Below are 14,658 nucleotides of genomic sequence, written 5' to 3'. Positions count from 1 at the left end.
GATGGTAACAGCATTCAGTGGTTTTTGGTAAAGCAAACACATCCCATGTTATCAGTTTTCACTCAGGGTTTGCCTGTTTTCTAATTTTTAGCGTATGGCCCTGGCTGATCTCTCTTCTAAATAGTTTCCAGCCTCATGAAGAAGATCTATCCAGTAATAATGGTAAGGACACTTACGGTCTGTGCTGTAAAGAACTGTGAAAAACAATGTTTTTCCTGCTGATGTGGGGAGTTACAGTTGAAGAGCAAATAAGCAATAAGATACTGTGTTCAATGCTTTCATGCTGTCCTTATGCTGTTTACTGTCTGTTTGCCAGCAACCCCGCTTCCAGAAGAATTTGAGTTGCAAGGATTCCTGGCTCTGAGGCCCTCATTCAGGTGGGTGACCGCTGAAGAATCCTGCACCCTTGCTGATGTCACAACTTTACAGACATTGGCCTGTTCCATACAATATCTTATCTGTGTCTGTTTACTGCTGTATTGGTGTTGGTCTCCTCAAAACAACTGCAATGGATGGTGTAGCCCTGAGAAATTCTTGAGGTTATAATATTGCTCATGACCCTGCTGAACCTCTTTAATGTAGATGCATCTTAACAGATGAGAATTACAGGTGTAAATCAGACATCTCTTAATAGCCATGTTTTGAATAATATCTGGTCAAAGTTCAGAGCTTTTAATAGAGCAATGCTGACATGTATTTCTAGAAAAATAGGATATTGCAGAGGGTAATTGTGTAATTAATATTCCCTCTTCTGCTTCAATACTAGGAATTTGGATTTTTCCAAAGGCCACCAGGCAATTACAGGGGATAAAGAAGGGCAGCAACGCCGGATACGGCAGCAGCGCCTGATCTTCACAGGCAAATGGATTGCTGATAACCAGCCAAGGTAATTGCAAGTACTTGGTGTTTGCCATGCTGCTGGAAGCTGAGGTGACACAGGAGCCACTGTGGAGTGTTATTTTTCTCTCTGTTCACCACAGCAGTTAGCTGTAATGTGAGCACAAGATGCTGACAGCTCTAATAACATGTTCTGTGGGTCAGCATGCTATTCCTTCACAGACTGATTATGATAAGTAATGTAGTTTGTGTACTTGCTTTTTAATTCCTTGCTGTCTTTTTCAGGTTGATTCAATGTGAAAATGAGGTAGGAAAGCTCTTGTTTGTGACAGAAATCCCGGAGCTCTTACTGGAGGACCCTAGTGAAGCCAAAGAGAGTCTCACTTTGCAGGAGACATCCATGGTGGAGCCACTGTGTGCTGATGGGAGCCCTGGACTCAAATCAGTGCTGTCCTCTGGCAGAAGCCTGAGCAACAGCTGTGATGCAGGAGAAAAACCCATGGTCACCTTCAAAGAGAATATCAAGCCCCGGGAGATGAACAGAGAGCAAGGGCGCATCTACCCCCCGAAGGACATAGCGAGGGAGAGGCGGGACTTTAGCAAAGGAATAGTAGCAAATAAGAATGATGGCAAGAAGGATAACAATAAAAGGAAGAATGAGACCAAGAAATGTGTCTTGGAGAAGATGCAGGAAGCAGGAAAGCAGAATGTGGCAGTTCAGGTAAGCCTTTAGCTCAGAGGGATACTGTGCCTAAAACAGTGCCATGCTGTGTCAGGGCAGTCACTGCTTGTCTATGGTAGAGCTGAGGTCTTGCTGTGGGCCCTGCAGCTGCAGCTAATGCTCAATAATATAAAATATTTCTACCTCAAAGACCAGATGATGGTGATCTTAGCATCTCTTTGCTTTTCCTTGATGCTATCTTAAAAAGGGAGAGAGAGGGAGAAAAATAGTTCAATGAGAGGTGCTATAACTGTCCTAAAAAGAACCGATTTCTACCCATTCCACAAATATTTAAGTCACCAAGGCAGTTCATGTGGCCAAGTCATAGTCATGGTCTTGCCTTGCTGGGGTCTGTTGTGAAGGAGCTGGGTACTCTGCATTTTCACTTCACTTGACTGGTGCACATTCAACAAACTGAACATGTCACAAAAGCAGCAAATTGTATATATGTGAAGTAAGATCCTCTGTAATGTGGGTGCAGCCAAGTGTCTGTCAAAGTAAAGAAAGCCACTGTGCTCTTAAATCATCAGTCTGTGCTCAGGCACTTGGTCATAATGGCTTGTTTTCAGCTGCTCTTTTACCAGTTATATTTTTTAGAGGCATGCTTTTTTATCTATTTATTTGAGCATTACATATGAAATATATCAAGTAAACAGTGAATTTGCTGGTCTGCCTTCCACCGAGTCGTAGTAAATGAGGGCAGAGAGTGACAGGGCTGATCTGATCTGTACCTGGACAATTTGGCTGTATCTCAGTCATTTCCTGGTAATACAATGGTAGTGATGGAGATTTCTGTTATTTCCCTAGAGAAACTGTTAGTTCTTCATGGTTCTTGCAAGTGGAAATTATTTCCTAATGCACCTTATGTCCCTTGCCTCTGTGTAAGCCCATTACTGCTGCCCAGGACAGGTCTGCAGAATAACTCTTCTTCCTCTTTGCAGCTGCTCCAAAGGCCTGTGCAATTGAGGTCTTTTCCCCAGGCTAGACAAACCATCTCTTTCAGTTTTTCCAGCTTGTGTTGTTTAGGAGCCTTGGATTATTCTCCCTGTTTTCCTCCTAATGATTTGCTGTTAAATATCCTGGTTATGAAATGGAATGTCTGAACTGGCAGCATTATTCAGTTGGTTTTGCAGGGGAGCCATACCTATGGTACAGAGGATTTCTGTAAAGGCTACAGAAACCAGGGAGTGAGTCATGGAACGTGATTCTGGTATCTGAAAGCCAACATAGATGAGTTAGAATAGCAAGTTTCTTATTTATTTGTCAAATGGATCTGGAATGTCATTGCAGGTCTGAGCATAACTCCCAGCTTTGGTCTTTGTGCCCCTGTCTTGCAAAATAAGGACTTCAGGTGGATTAGAACCTGCCAGATCTGAGGATTATGTGTAGCTTTCTGGAGAGGGACAATAGCTTATTTATCATAAATTTGCTTGATTAAGTCTTAAGATACAACAAACCCAGCTGTAGCAGAATCTGCTCTGATGTTGTCTGTTATTGTTTGTCTGTTCTTGAATAGAAATTAATTTTGGCTTTTTAACTCTGTCCGCTCTATTTAGGGCAACAAGTCCAGGGAAATAACTTTTGTTTTGTATAATTTGGTAGGCTTGCTTATCCAGACCTGCTCCAGAATAGAGGGAGGGCTTCCTTCCCCCCACACTGAGAAACCAGTGTAGGTTTCATACCAGTTGATGGGCTGTTTGTGTTCTGCTTTGGCACTCCTGACAGTTTCATGCTTTATTTCCTACATAGTTCATTGTCTTCAAAAGCTTAAATGCTGCAGTTCTTACTTGGCAAAAATGTGAAGAATGTGGTACAGAGGTGATCAGTCCTGCTTTGCAGATACGTGGGAAACTTGCTCAGGCAGGATGTGATCTGGGTTGAATTTCTGCTCTCTAGGGAGGGCAATGTTAGGAGCCAAGGAAGCTCAGTGCAGACTAACTCAAAGTGTAGCGTAGTCTTAAGAGGTCCCTGTGATAAAATGGTGCCTCTCTCAGGCACTGTGTAGGAACACTTAGGGCTATTATGGGGGCAAATACTTGGTAGCATTGACACTTCTGCGGTAATATCAAGTAGAAGCGAGGAAGGAACTGAAATTTGTCTTGATTAATTGATTTTAGTAATTTATGTTTTTATAAAGTTAACTGTAAATCATGCAGGGGGCCTTTTGGAAGCCATCCTCTGGAAATGTGTTATAGCATACTTGAGGTTTTGATGGATGGAGCTCGAGTTTTAAAATGACATGGCAGGAAGAATGTCTTTGAATTCTCCAGCATTTCCATAAAACAATGCATAGTGCTTGATATGGGTTGTAAAAATATTTGGCTTACTGTGGAGGGGAAAGGGACAGCACAATCTAAGTTAAATGTGCTGAATGTGATGGAGAGTGAAGAGATGCAGCATGAGCAAGGGCCTGCATTGTTCATGGTGCTTGGCATCAGCCAGAACCTTGAGGTGGAGTTCCCTCCAGACTTTTTGTAGTGGGAAATGAAAAACCCACCCAAGTCTCCCAATTTTACAAATGCAGAAAGAACCCTACACTCCCATAATTTCTAAATGGAGAAATTCAATTTGAAAAAGAACTTAAGAAAGGATATGAATGCATCTATCCCTTTACTACTGTAATTTGGCAGAAAACAGCTGTCCTGTAACTCCTTTCAACTCAGCAGCACTACATGTCTAAATAAACCCCACACAGTTATGGTGTAGGGGTTATTGTTGTTGTTTGGTTTGGATTTTTTTTAATTTGATCCCTGATACAACCCTTTCTTTCACTCACCTTTGAGGCTTGGTGTCAGGTCTGCTCCTGGGCCCTTTCTGTATTGCCCGGGTTCCTTGCTTGCTGTCTTTTTCCTGCCTGCTCCATCTTGCATTCCAGGCAGTTCTGCCGAGCTGAACAGAAAGGGAAAGTAGTCTTCCCCTCTGTCTTCCTCCCCAGGAAGACCCAGACCGCGGGAGACTCAGAATAAGGTAAACATTACATTCCATTCTTCTCTCTGCCTTTAACTGGTGCAGCTCTTGTAACATAACACCCCACAGTGACACAGTCAACTGAATGAGGTGAAGCACTTCTGCTGTTTGTCTTGTATGCTCTGGGTCAGAAGAATTCCATAGTGTGGAGTTTGTGCATATACACCACTGTATGGATTAGGCTGAGAGGACTCCCCAGGAAGAGTGTGGCAGTGCTTGTTTTTTAAGGTGCTGCAGGTAAGTAGAATAACTTAGGATGGAGCAGTGCCCTAGAAGCGTAGCAGCATCTGCACTTTTTGTTTTCAAACACTGCAGGTGAGCAGCATGGTAAGTTCCTTGAATGGCGTGAGAATACTGTGTCTGCTTCTCACTCTCATGCTAGAGAAGGAGCCTCTTGCATCTTCTGAGTAAATATCCTTGAGTGCTGTTGTGAGGTGAGAAGTGCCTGAGGACATGCAGGATAATCTGCCTGAGGTCAGTGAGGAGGGCTCTGTGTTCCAAAGGTCTCTCAGTTACTTAGGGAAAAGAAAAGAATTGCTCAGACAATCTGAGAGTTTAAATTTTGGCTTGAGATATGATATGGTTAATATGGAAATTTAGGACAAGTGATTTAATTTCTTCGTACTTTCTTTTGTATCAGGTGAAATCCCAGACGGAGATGAGGAAGACTCCGGTATCTGAAGCCAGGAAAACACCTGTAACTCAGACTCCAAGCCAGGCCAGCAGTTCCCAGTTCATCCCTATTCATCACCCAGGAGCCTTTCCTCCCCTTCCTAGCCGTCCAGGTAATTTGCATCATTCTTTTGAAGTGTCATTTATTGTTGACTGAAGAAAATCCTGTAATAGTGGTTGGTACAGCCTCTGCAAGGTAGGGGCTCTGCTAATGACCATGAATTTTCCTGTTGAACGTCTTATCAAGTGGTAAAAAGGGGCATAGCAGAACTGAAACAAGATAAATAAGATCCCTTATGCTTTGAATCAAGGTTTGTCATGAAATCTGCCACCTGCCTTCTGGTTTAGTGGGTGTAAGATCAAGGAACTTCACTCTAGGCTCTTCCTGTAGTTAGTCTGAACATGACAAAGCTTTCTGCTAGCACTGCTTCTGAAGCATTCCCTGTGCTTCACACTCCATTGCAAAAGATCAATCACACTGCTTGCTTTAAAACTCACTTTCTTTTGTAGTGGTGCTCATGTTTGAAGCTGTAATTTGTCTGGTCTTACTTGTTGCTGTTGCTGTGTCGTGTGTCCCATTTTGCTATGGAGTCTGCCTGTCACACCTTGCTATCCATGTTTGCTCAGGGAATAACTGGAAGTTGTGTCTTCCCTGCACGTGTTACATAGAGCTCCTCAATATAAGATAGATGGGCATCTTCCCTGTCCCAAAGTCAGCATAAAATCTGACCTGTGAGACACAGAATTAAAGCTTGCCCTCCAAACTGACTTTTCAGTGTAAATTACAGGGAAAGAATCGATCTTACAGATATGAGGATTTGTTTGGTTACCATCTGTCTCTGTCTAAATTGATCCAGAGACTGGTGATCCTCTGAGAGGAGGCAGTACACACTTATTGTATTGATTGCTTCTGTGTGCTCCTGCAGAAGTTTAGTCCCTGGAAAGTGTTTGAAGTGGAGGAAACTTTGGGGGTAAAGCATCAAACACCCAAGAAGAATGAAGGGAAAAGGTAGTGGGGGTCAGAAAAAGCAGGGAGACTGAGGGACAGGGAACACAGGGATGTGGAAACATATGACCCTCAGATACTGCTATCAGTTCCTGGAATATTGCAAGAAAGCTCCAAAACAAATTTGGAATTCCTGTGTGATCACAGTCACGCACATGCCAAGGTGAAGAACAGCATTGTAGTGCATGTGTGCAGACTGGTGCCTCCTTTCCTAAATAAACAGCATAGGAAGAAAAACCCCCCACTAAAAGTTTGCTGGAGGGAGTTGTATGATCTGTCAAATTGTGATTAAAGGTGCATTTTTTTAATCTTTTCCAGGATTTCCTCCTCCAGCCTATGTTGTCCCCCCTCCTGTGGCTTTCTCCATGAGCACGGGGTACACCTTCCCAGGTGGTGTTTCTGTCCCAGGAACCTTCCTCCAGCCCACAGCTCACTCGCCTGCAGGAAACCAGGTGCAAGGTGGGAAACAGTCCCACATTCCTTACAGCCAGCAACGGCCCTCTGGACCAGGGCCAATGACCCAGGGACCTCAGCAAACACCACCTCCTTCCCAGCAACCCCTCTCATCTTTACCAGCTCAGGCAACAGCAGCACAGTCCACAAGCCAGTTACAGGTGCAAGCTCTGGCCCAGCAGCAGCAGCAGCAGTCCCCCACGAAAGCTGTGCAGGGCCTGGGGAAGAGCCCACCACACCACTCTGGATTCCAGCAGGTAAACTTGGCCTGTGCTACATGCTGGGCTTTATTTAAAAATAAGTGGCAATGTTCAAAACTTGTCTTCCTGGATTACCTTTCAAAATTGTCATTAAAGAATTTTTTGATTGTGAACTTCTGGGCAAATTTGAAAATGAGCTGAAGTTTATTTGGTGTGAACATATGATGCTGTAACTGAAAGGAAGGTATGTACTGGAATGGAATGTCTTTTCTGTCATCTGTTTGCTGTGTATTTCTGATACAGACAAGGTATGGAGGTGGTGTGTCTTTCTCAGGCCTTTCTGGTTTTCTTGTGTGAGTGATGAGGGCTGAGTGTGAACCTCCACCTGCACTCTCCTTTGCCTAACTGGTTGCAGTGTCAGTTCCCTTACAGCTCTTAGTTCCTTTGCTCACCTTGTGCTGGAGAAAATCTCCCTTCTGGCAAATCTGGACCCAATGGTGAGACCCTGCTTGTGTTCTGGGCAGCAAAATGCTGGCTCAGTACCTTACTGAAGGTTTAGTTTGTAGGCTTTTGGGTTAAAAGGATCTTGATAGAGTAAGGATTATACTTGGCTGTTGGTGTAAGGCTTGACTAGAGAGCATTAGATGCCTATGGAAATTGTTTTTGATGAATAACACAGACATTCCACAAACATTCTGATTTGCTATCATGCATGAGCCAGGCTGACAGCTTGGATGGAGTTAAGCATTCAGGTAACATGGGTTGTTCCTCCCTGCTGGTGAAATCCTGTGTCTCTGCCTCAGTATCCACAGACAGACTCGTCCAAGCAGCTCTGGAACCCCCCTCAAGTCCAAGGCTCCCTGGGGAAGATCATGTCTGTAAAGCAGCCCTATTACCTGCAGGCCCAGGACCCTCTCAAACTCTTTGAACAGTCATTACAGCCTCCTGTGATGCAACAGCAACCTCTGGAGAAAAAAATGAAGCCTTTCCCAATGGAGCCATATAACCAGAACCCCTCAGAAGTCAAGGTGCCAGAATATTACTGGGACTCTTCCTATGGCATGACGGACAACAGGGTGATGAGCCAGCAGTCGGGCATGGACCGCAGGGGGAAGCGGCAGGGAGTGTTCCGCTCCGAGCAGGACGCTGTCTCCAGGATGACCTTTGAGGTAAGAGCCATGCTGCAAGTGGGGAAAAGTAAGGCTCTGGTATTCCTGGCAACTCTTGGCATTTCCCTGTTTCAGGAATGCCCCGTGGTCCCAAGTAGGTCAGTGTAAACTTAATTAGAAGGGACCTGAGTGTCAGTACCTGGGGTTCCAGCACAAAGTAATGAATTCCCCATTTTAGTAGGCTGTGTGTAGTGTCAGTCTCTTAAAGATTTGGTTTCAAGTGAATCTAAGTCTTGTTCAGTATGGCTGTGACATCCATCTCTGTGCTGTATCTGCCAGGTTGATAAACATGACAGCTGATAGTTTTGGGGAAGATGCTTGGCTGCAACTGGTAAAAACCATAAAAGCCACCCAAATAATTGCAGTTGAATTCTTGCGCTTTAGGTGAACTCCTAACACTGCTATAGTGAATTGAATGGCTGAGGCTACAATAGGTTGAGCAATCAAGGATGGTAGCAGTGGTCTTGTCTTGGAATTTTTTTGTTTGTTTGTTCTTGAAAATTCCACCACACTGAGGGAGCTAAATGGCTTCCTTAGCTCCCAGTTGCAGTAAATGGAATACTTCTCTTCATGTGATCATGATTCATGTTGGTGTTAAACCCACCAACTGTTATTTATTAACAGTCCAGGAGTCATCTGTGAATGCTTTTGGTGATGTTTATAAGGAAGCTTAAAGAGAGGCCTTTTAAACCTTTGGTTGGGTGTGCCTCTGTAAATGCACTCAGGACATTGAGAAGGTCAGCTGGTATCACTTGACTTTTCCTTCCAAGAGAAAAGCCAGACAGTGTACAGGAGTACCATGTACAGACAATGCACAGTACTACCCTGGTGTCATGTAGTGGTTTTTAGATAGAGACAGGGTCAAAGCCTGATCTTCTTTCTTAAAAGGGAAACGTTGTGCTGCAGAGAGAAGCTATGCCTGTGATGCTTGTGCTTTAAGTATCCCTCTTTACAAAAATAAAGATGTCCAGTCTGACCAGCACTGAGCAGATTTTACTGACCCAGGGGGCTGGTCAGCTGTGTATTGGCATAGTAGCTGTCACCAGTGGAAATGAGTCTCATGGGATTTAAACTCCACAAGCAGGGAAAAGGAGATGATGCAAACATGATTCTACTTGAAACCTAAGTTACTCCCAGGTCAGCTGTAGAAGAATGATGATAAGGTTTTGTTTGTTGTCCTTGCACGTGGAAGCAGATTCAGTGTGTGGCATGGATGCAAGGGGAAGCACTGGCTCTGCTGATTAAAGCTCCCTGCTGTCACTTGGGTGCGTGGTCCTCTCCCCGTGCACATTTGGCCACGTGGTTATTTCTGCTCAGAGTTCTCAGTGTGTGCCTCAGCACCGTTCTCACCTCGCCCTCTGCATGCTGCTTTCTGCCTTCCTCTTGCTGTTCTCTCTCCTGCTCTGGCTGTTCTCTCTGCCTTCTGTTGTCTCACTGTGCTCATTTCTGTCACTAGGACCCCAAGAGCTCCCCTCTGCTTCCTCCGGACCTGTTAAAGAGTCTGGCTGCCTTGGAGGAGGAGGAAGAGCTGATTTTCTCTAATCCTCCTGATCTTTACCCAGCTCTGCTGGGGCCTCTCGCCTCTCTTCCTGGACGAAGCCTCTTTGTATGTATTTGTTGCTTCTCACTCTTAACTGGCATCTCTTTCTTCTGTGAAATTGTAAGAAATGTGAAATTCCTTTCTCTCCCCCATACCTCCTGTCCACTTTCCTGCCTCACCTTTGAGCTAGTTTTCACAGGGGTGAAAACTACAGCTTTTGGGCTGAATCCAGGCCTGCTAATCTGTTCAGAAACCAGAGTAACTGTGGGGTTTTTGTAAGTACAGTCCACAGGAGAGGTGTTAATGCATCATGGTATGTCATTTAATGCACTTGCTCTTCTGCAGTTGTATGGGTTTAGTAATAAAGATTGGGGACACTGATAGAGCTGTGGGGAGTCATCAGAACCAGGGTGTAGTGACAGGACAAGAGGGAATGGCTTCAAACTGACAGAGGATAGGTTTAGATGAGATACTAGGAAGAAATTTTTCCCTGTGAAGTTGAGGAGAAGCTGTGGCTGCCCCATCCCTGCAAGTGTCCAAGGCCAGGTTGGATGGGGCTTGGAGCAGCCTGGGATAGTGGAAGGTGTCCCTGGGCATGGGGTGGAATGAGATGAGTTTTAAGGTCCCTTCCAACCTAAGCCATTCTGCAATTCTGTGATGTGATTCTGTGATTATAATCTGCATATAAAAATTCCATAGAGGCAGGGGGATGCTGCCCCTATTCAATGCAGAAGAGTTTCTTAAAGAAGAAGGATGGCTTTGGAAGAAAATAGCAGTTAACTGGATAAATACACAATAACTCTTATAGAAATAGAGTAATTTTTGACAGGGCAGTTTTTTTGCCCACATTTTTTTTGTATTAAAACCTTCCTAGTTCACTAGCTGGAAGGTCTCAGAGCTGTTGAATTTTTAAATTGTCTCTGAAAGTGCAGCATGCCTTTCTACTTTAGCTACAAGCATGTTCATTAAATCATACTGATTCAGATTAGTAGCTGTAACAAAGAATTATTTGTGACCACTCAAAATTTCTGATTAAGTCTCTTCCTCAGTTATTTTACCTGCCATCCCAAGGAGTTGCAAAAGATACTAATTTCTGTCTCATTAGATAACTTTGCTAAGAAACTAATAGCTGCTGCTTTAGCAGCTTCCTTTGAAGCTCCTACTGTTGTGTCTGCTGCCAAATGGAAGGAAATCCTTCGCTGTGCAAGCCGTGTGGATATGCAGAGTGGGAATTTTGTCTGGCTTTTAAAATGTGCTTTCAAAGTAATGAGCTGTCACTTTGAAAATCTAACAAGCATGGGGCTGCTTGCCAAGAAAATGAGGCTGTTTGTCTTAAGTTTACATGATGAAAGCAAAAGTATTCCAGGTACTGTGGCTGTGTTAAAGACAGAAAGATGCTAGTTCTGGTTTTTGTGGTTTGAATAATAAATTTTAAAACATCTGACATGCTGAGCTGGTGAGAGTGCAAGAGGAGGTTATTTGTAACAAGACTACAGCTTTTATTTTGGTTCACACACATTTTTACTTAGGGTTTTACTAATGCTATGGCTTGGTGATGCACATCCTAGATTTGGTGATGTTCATTGTCTACCAGGCAAGCTTGACAATTTTTCTTTGGTTTCTGTCAGTGATAACTTAGCTATTTTTTCTCTGAATAGGCTCATTTCAGAGACCCTGTTTTTCACTCCTTAATCATAGTAAAACCCAAACAGAAAGACAAGAAATATTATGCTGGAAATAACAACTGTGGGAGATGGAGGTGGCATACATGCTGGATGAAAGGTCATGGCCCGTAGTATCTTTACATGGAAGTAAAATCCATGGAGAGTTTTGGAACCTTACTTTTTAACATTTGGGTTGGATATTTTTTTCCTTCCTGTCTACAAGTAATTTATAATGGAAATGAGAGAGTGCTAAATGAAGTTGGACTACTAAACCTAATTTAAAAAACACTTAGCTGCTCTTGCTGTCTAAGAATGTCTCTACAGCAGAGATGCTCTCAGAACTGCAAAGATACTCTGTCAGTAGCCACATACAAGAGTCTAATCTTGTTTGAAAGAGTCCTTGTGTCACTGGGAAGGGTCCTGTCTCACTTGTGCAAGGTTTTACACAACCATAAGGTGTTTTTGGCAGGAGCCTCCCCATTAGATGTATCACAGTATTAGACTTTGCATTTGAAACCTGTTCTGGGTGTGAGACTCTCAGCTGTAATGTTTGTTGATTTGTAAATTATTAATTACAGATAGTAGGAAAACTGCTGATATTTTGCACTTGTTAGCTTGCCTCCCCTGTCCTCCAAGGTACTGGAGGTAAAATGCAAGGCAAGTTGTAAATGTGACCAATACCACTTTGGCAGTTTCTGATTATGCACTTCCCTCCTGGTCCCTACGCTGAGCACTAACTGTGCTTTCCCCCTTTTTGCTTTCTGAAGAAGTCCCTGCTGGAAAAACCATCAGAATTGATGTCTCAGTCATCATCTTTCCTGTCCCTCAGCGGCTTTTCTCTAAATCAGGTGAGTGTGAACCAGAGTCCAACACCTTTTCTTGTTTCAGCTTGTGATTAAGCCAGTGGAAAACCTGAAAGAAATCCACACTGTGTAATTCCACTCTGTATCAACCCTAATCTTTGCATTTATCAGTTTTCTTCCCAAATTCATCTTAGCTATATCTCTGCAGATCTTATTACTGAGTTCAGGGGCCCTTTGCTCTTAGTGAAGCCATGAAATCGACTGAAAAGTGCATCTCAGGGTGCTGTGGTGTGTAGGTTTTTATTTCCAGAGCAATAATACCCGTTCTCTTCCAGAGAATTGAGCAGGGTCTTGATAGAACTTTTCTAAGTACTGGGAATCAAGATTTTGTGAGGACTTTGCAGTTCAGCCAGGGGAAATCTGTCTTGATTCAGCATGGACTTAAATGGTCAAAGAAGATGGGACTAGGAAGTGAAAAAGGAATTAGGAACTATTTTGAACTAGAATTGTTTTCTTTGTACAGTCTCAGTGTTTGAAATAAGTCTAACACATAAGCTCTCATATTGTTTGGTTTTTTTCAGGAAAGATACCCAAACAACAGCATGTTCAATGAGGTATATGGAAAAAACATCAATACCAGCACAAAAACAGAAGTCACCCCTTCAGTTGCCCATCAGGAGACTTCACTCTATTCTCTCTTTGAAGGGACTCCGTGGTCTCCATCCCTTCCAGCCAGCTCAGGTAATCCTGGTACGGCATTTCTTGTGTCTAGTGATTTAAGAGGATTTGAGTTAATTCTAAACCAACTGCAAGTTATATGTAACTGGAAACAAAAAAAAAAAAAAAAAAAAAAAAAAAAAAAAAAAACCAAAAAAACCCCAAACTTGCTTGGCAAGATCTCTGAAGGTTTCTGTTTTACTTTATATATCTGCAGAAATACGAGGGGATTTTGTAATTAATACAGTGTAAGAACTTGGATTTTAATTTAAGTAGTTGAGCAGGATAAATGTTGTAGGAGGTGATAAATCCTGAAATCTCTTTAACTTGGTTTCCTGACAGCCATTTGGGAGTAGTGCTTTAACTCAGACATCCATATACTTTGTGTTGCATTTTTTTGGAAAAAGCAGGAGGAACTGGATTTCATAATGCAAATATTCAAAAAAGAAATTGTATGAGGGAAGAATGGAGGAAAATACAACAGTACTGGAGTTTGTTGCATTTCTTTTTTTAATGTTAAGCAGCCCATAAAGCAGACCAGCTTCTTTGTTAGTAATTATCTTAAAGGCATAAACCGTAACTATTACATCTGGATTTTAATCTCAGAAGAGTGTGAAAGAGGAGTTAGTTGAGTCTAAGAAAAGTGGATTTTAAATAACACCTGCACTGGACGAGATCTTTGGTGGGACTTGTGCACCCAGCCAGGAGAAGCTGTTGTGGGTGAGATGGAGGGAGTTGCAAAGTGCTTTTATTCTAGCAGGATTTTTGGCTCAAGTGGCTTCAACTCCCTCTCCCTTCACCTCTTCATTTGTTCTGTTCTGCCTGTGGACAGCCTGCTTCATGTTCCCTCTCCTCTTTTGCTCACTTATGAGTTCTGGTCTCAATTGTTTTAGGGTTCACATAAGTACAAAACATTCTCAGACCTGGGAGTTGAAGTTGTAAACTTGCAAACTCCTCAAGGTCTAATCTAATTTTTCAATTGGTTTGTCAAGCTTGGAGACAGTTCTTCTTTTAGTTTGATGCAAGTTCTTCAAGAGACGGGGGGAAACTGCCTTTGCCTAACCAGCCCTCATGAGGTGTCTTGGGTTTTGTTTTTCTTGCAAGCATTAAACACAGTCGTTCTGTTCTTATAAATTTTTCACTCAGAATTTAGGAATTTGCATTACATTCATGTAATGGAGGGAATAAAAACTGACCTTCAGCATTGTATCAAACTGGGTGATGGCAGAATTTGCAGCAGCACTAAAAAATTCAAAACTGGGAGGCTTGTGCTGTCTCTGCTGACCTTTTTTCCTCTTCCCTTGTAATCCCTAGATCATTCAACACCAGCCAGCCAGTCTCCTCACTCCTCCAACCCCAGCAGCTTGCCAAGCTCCCCTCCAACCCATAACCACAATTCTGTTCCTTTCTCCAACTTTGGACCCATTGGGACTCCGGACAACAGAGACCGGAGAGTTGCAGACCGCTGGAAAACAGATAAGCCAGGCAAGTGCTGGGTTCCAGGTTAGCACAGAGCTGTCAGACACCATCATCTGATGATGCTTGTTTTGCACTGGTCTTGCCATCTCACTCTGAACTTGTCTTTCTGCCATTTTAGCAATGGGAGGGTTTGGTCTGGACTATCTCCCAACAACATCGTCCTCTTCAGAGAGCAGCTGGCACCAGTCCAGTGCTCCCAGTGGTACCTGGGCAGTGCAAGGCCCTCCTGCCATGGAGGACTCCTCTGCTGTGCTTATGGAGAGCCTGAAGGTGGGTTTGGCTGTGGCTGTGCTCAGGGATGGGTCTGCAGGCTGGATGATCAAGTGATGGCCATTAGCCTGTTGAAAGTGTCAGAGTTCAGTGCCAGTTTTTCCTGCAGATTAACTTACACAAGGCAGCGTGGGAGGTGCCACCAATGCAGGAAGATGTC

The 14,658-nt window shown here is 43.4% G+C and overlaps 1 protein-coding gene across 5 annotated transcripts in view; it reads left to right on the top strand.

The window, feature by feature from the left end:
- The window catches only part of SMG7 (SMG7 nonsense mediated mRNA decay factor), a 51,364-nt gene that overhangs the window by 34,314 nt on the left and 2,392 nt on the right, over positions 1–14,658 (top strand). For 2 of the 5 annotated variants that reach the window (XM_063165471.1, XM_063165470.1), the window contains exons 11-22: positions 92–162; positions 317–377; positions 767–886; positions 1,123–1,558; positions 5,166–5,310; positions 6,522–6,913; positions 7,660–8,025; positions 9,482–9,631; positions 11,997–12,077; positions 12,614–12,773; positions 14,064–14,234; positions 14,347–14,498. In XM_063165471.1, coding sequence (XP_063021541.1) covers positions 92–162; positions 317–377; positions 767–886; positions 1,123–1,558; positions 5,166–5,310; positions 6,522–6,913; positions 7,660–8,025; positions 9,482–9,631; positions 11,997–12,077; positions 12,614–12,773; positions 14,064–14,234; positions 14,347–14,498 — 2,305 coding nt within the window. The remainder of the gene's footprint in view (positions 1–91; positions 163–316; positions 378–766; positions 887–1,122; positions 1,559–5,165; positions 5,311–6,521; positions 6,914–7,659; positions 8,026–9,481; positions 9,632–11,996; positions 12,078–12,613; positions 12,774–14,063; positions 14,235–14,346; positions 14,499–14,658) is intronic. The other 3 variants (XM_063165472.1, XM_063165473.1, XM_063165474.1) reach the window with 3 other exon arrangements.

This window comes from Melospiza melodia, chromosome 11 (genome assembly GCF_035770615.1).
Source record: "Melospiza melodia melodia isolate bMelMel2 chromosome 11, bMelMel2.pri, whole genome shotgun sequence".
Lineage (NCBI taxonomy): Eukaryota > Metazoa > Chordata > Aves > Passeriformes > Passerellidae > Melospiza > Melospiza melodia.
The sequence above is the reverse complement of the archived record's forward strand: the minus strand, read 5'-3'. Positions and strand labels throughout refer to the sequence as shown.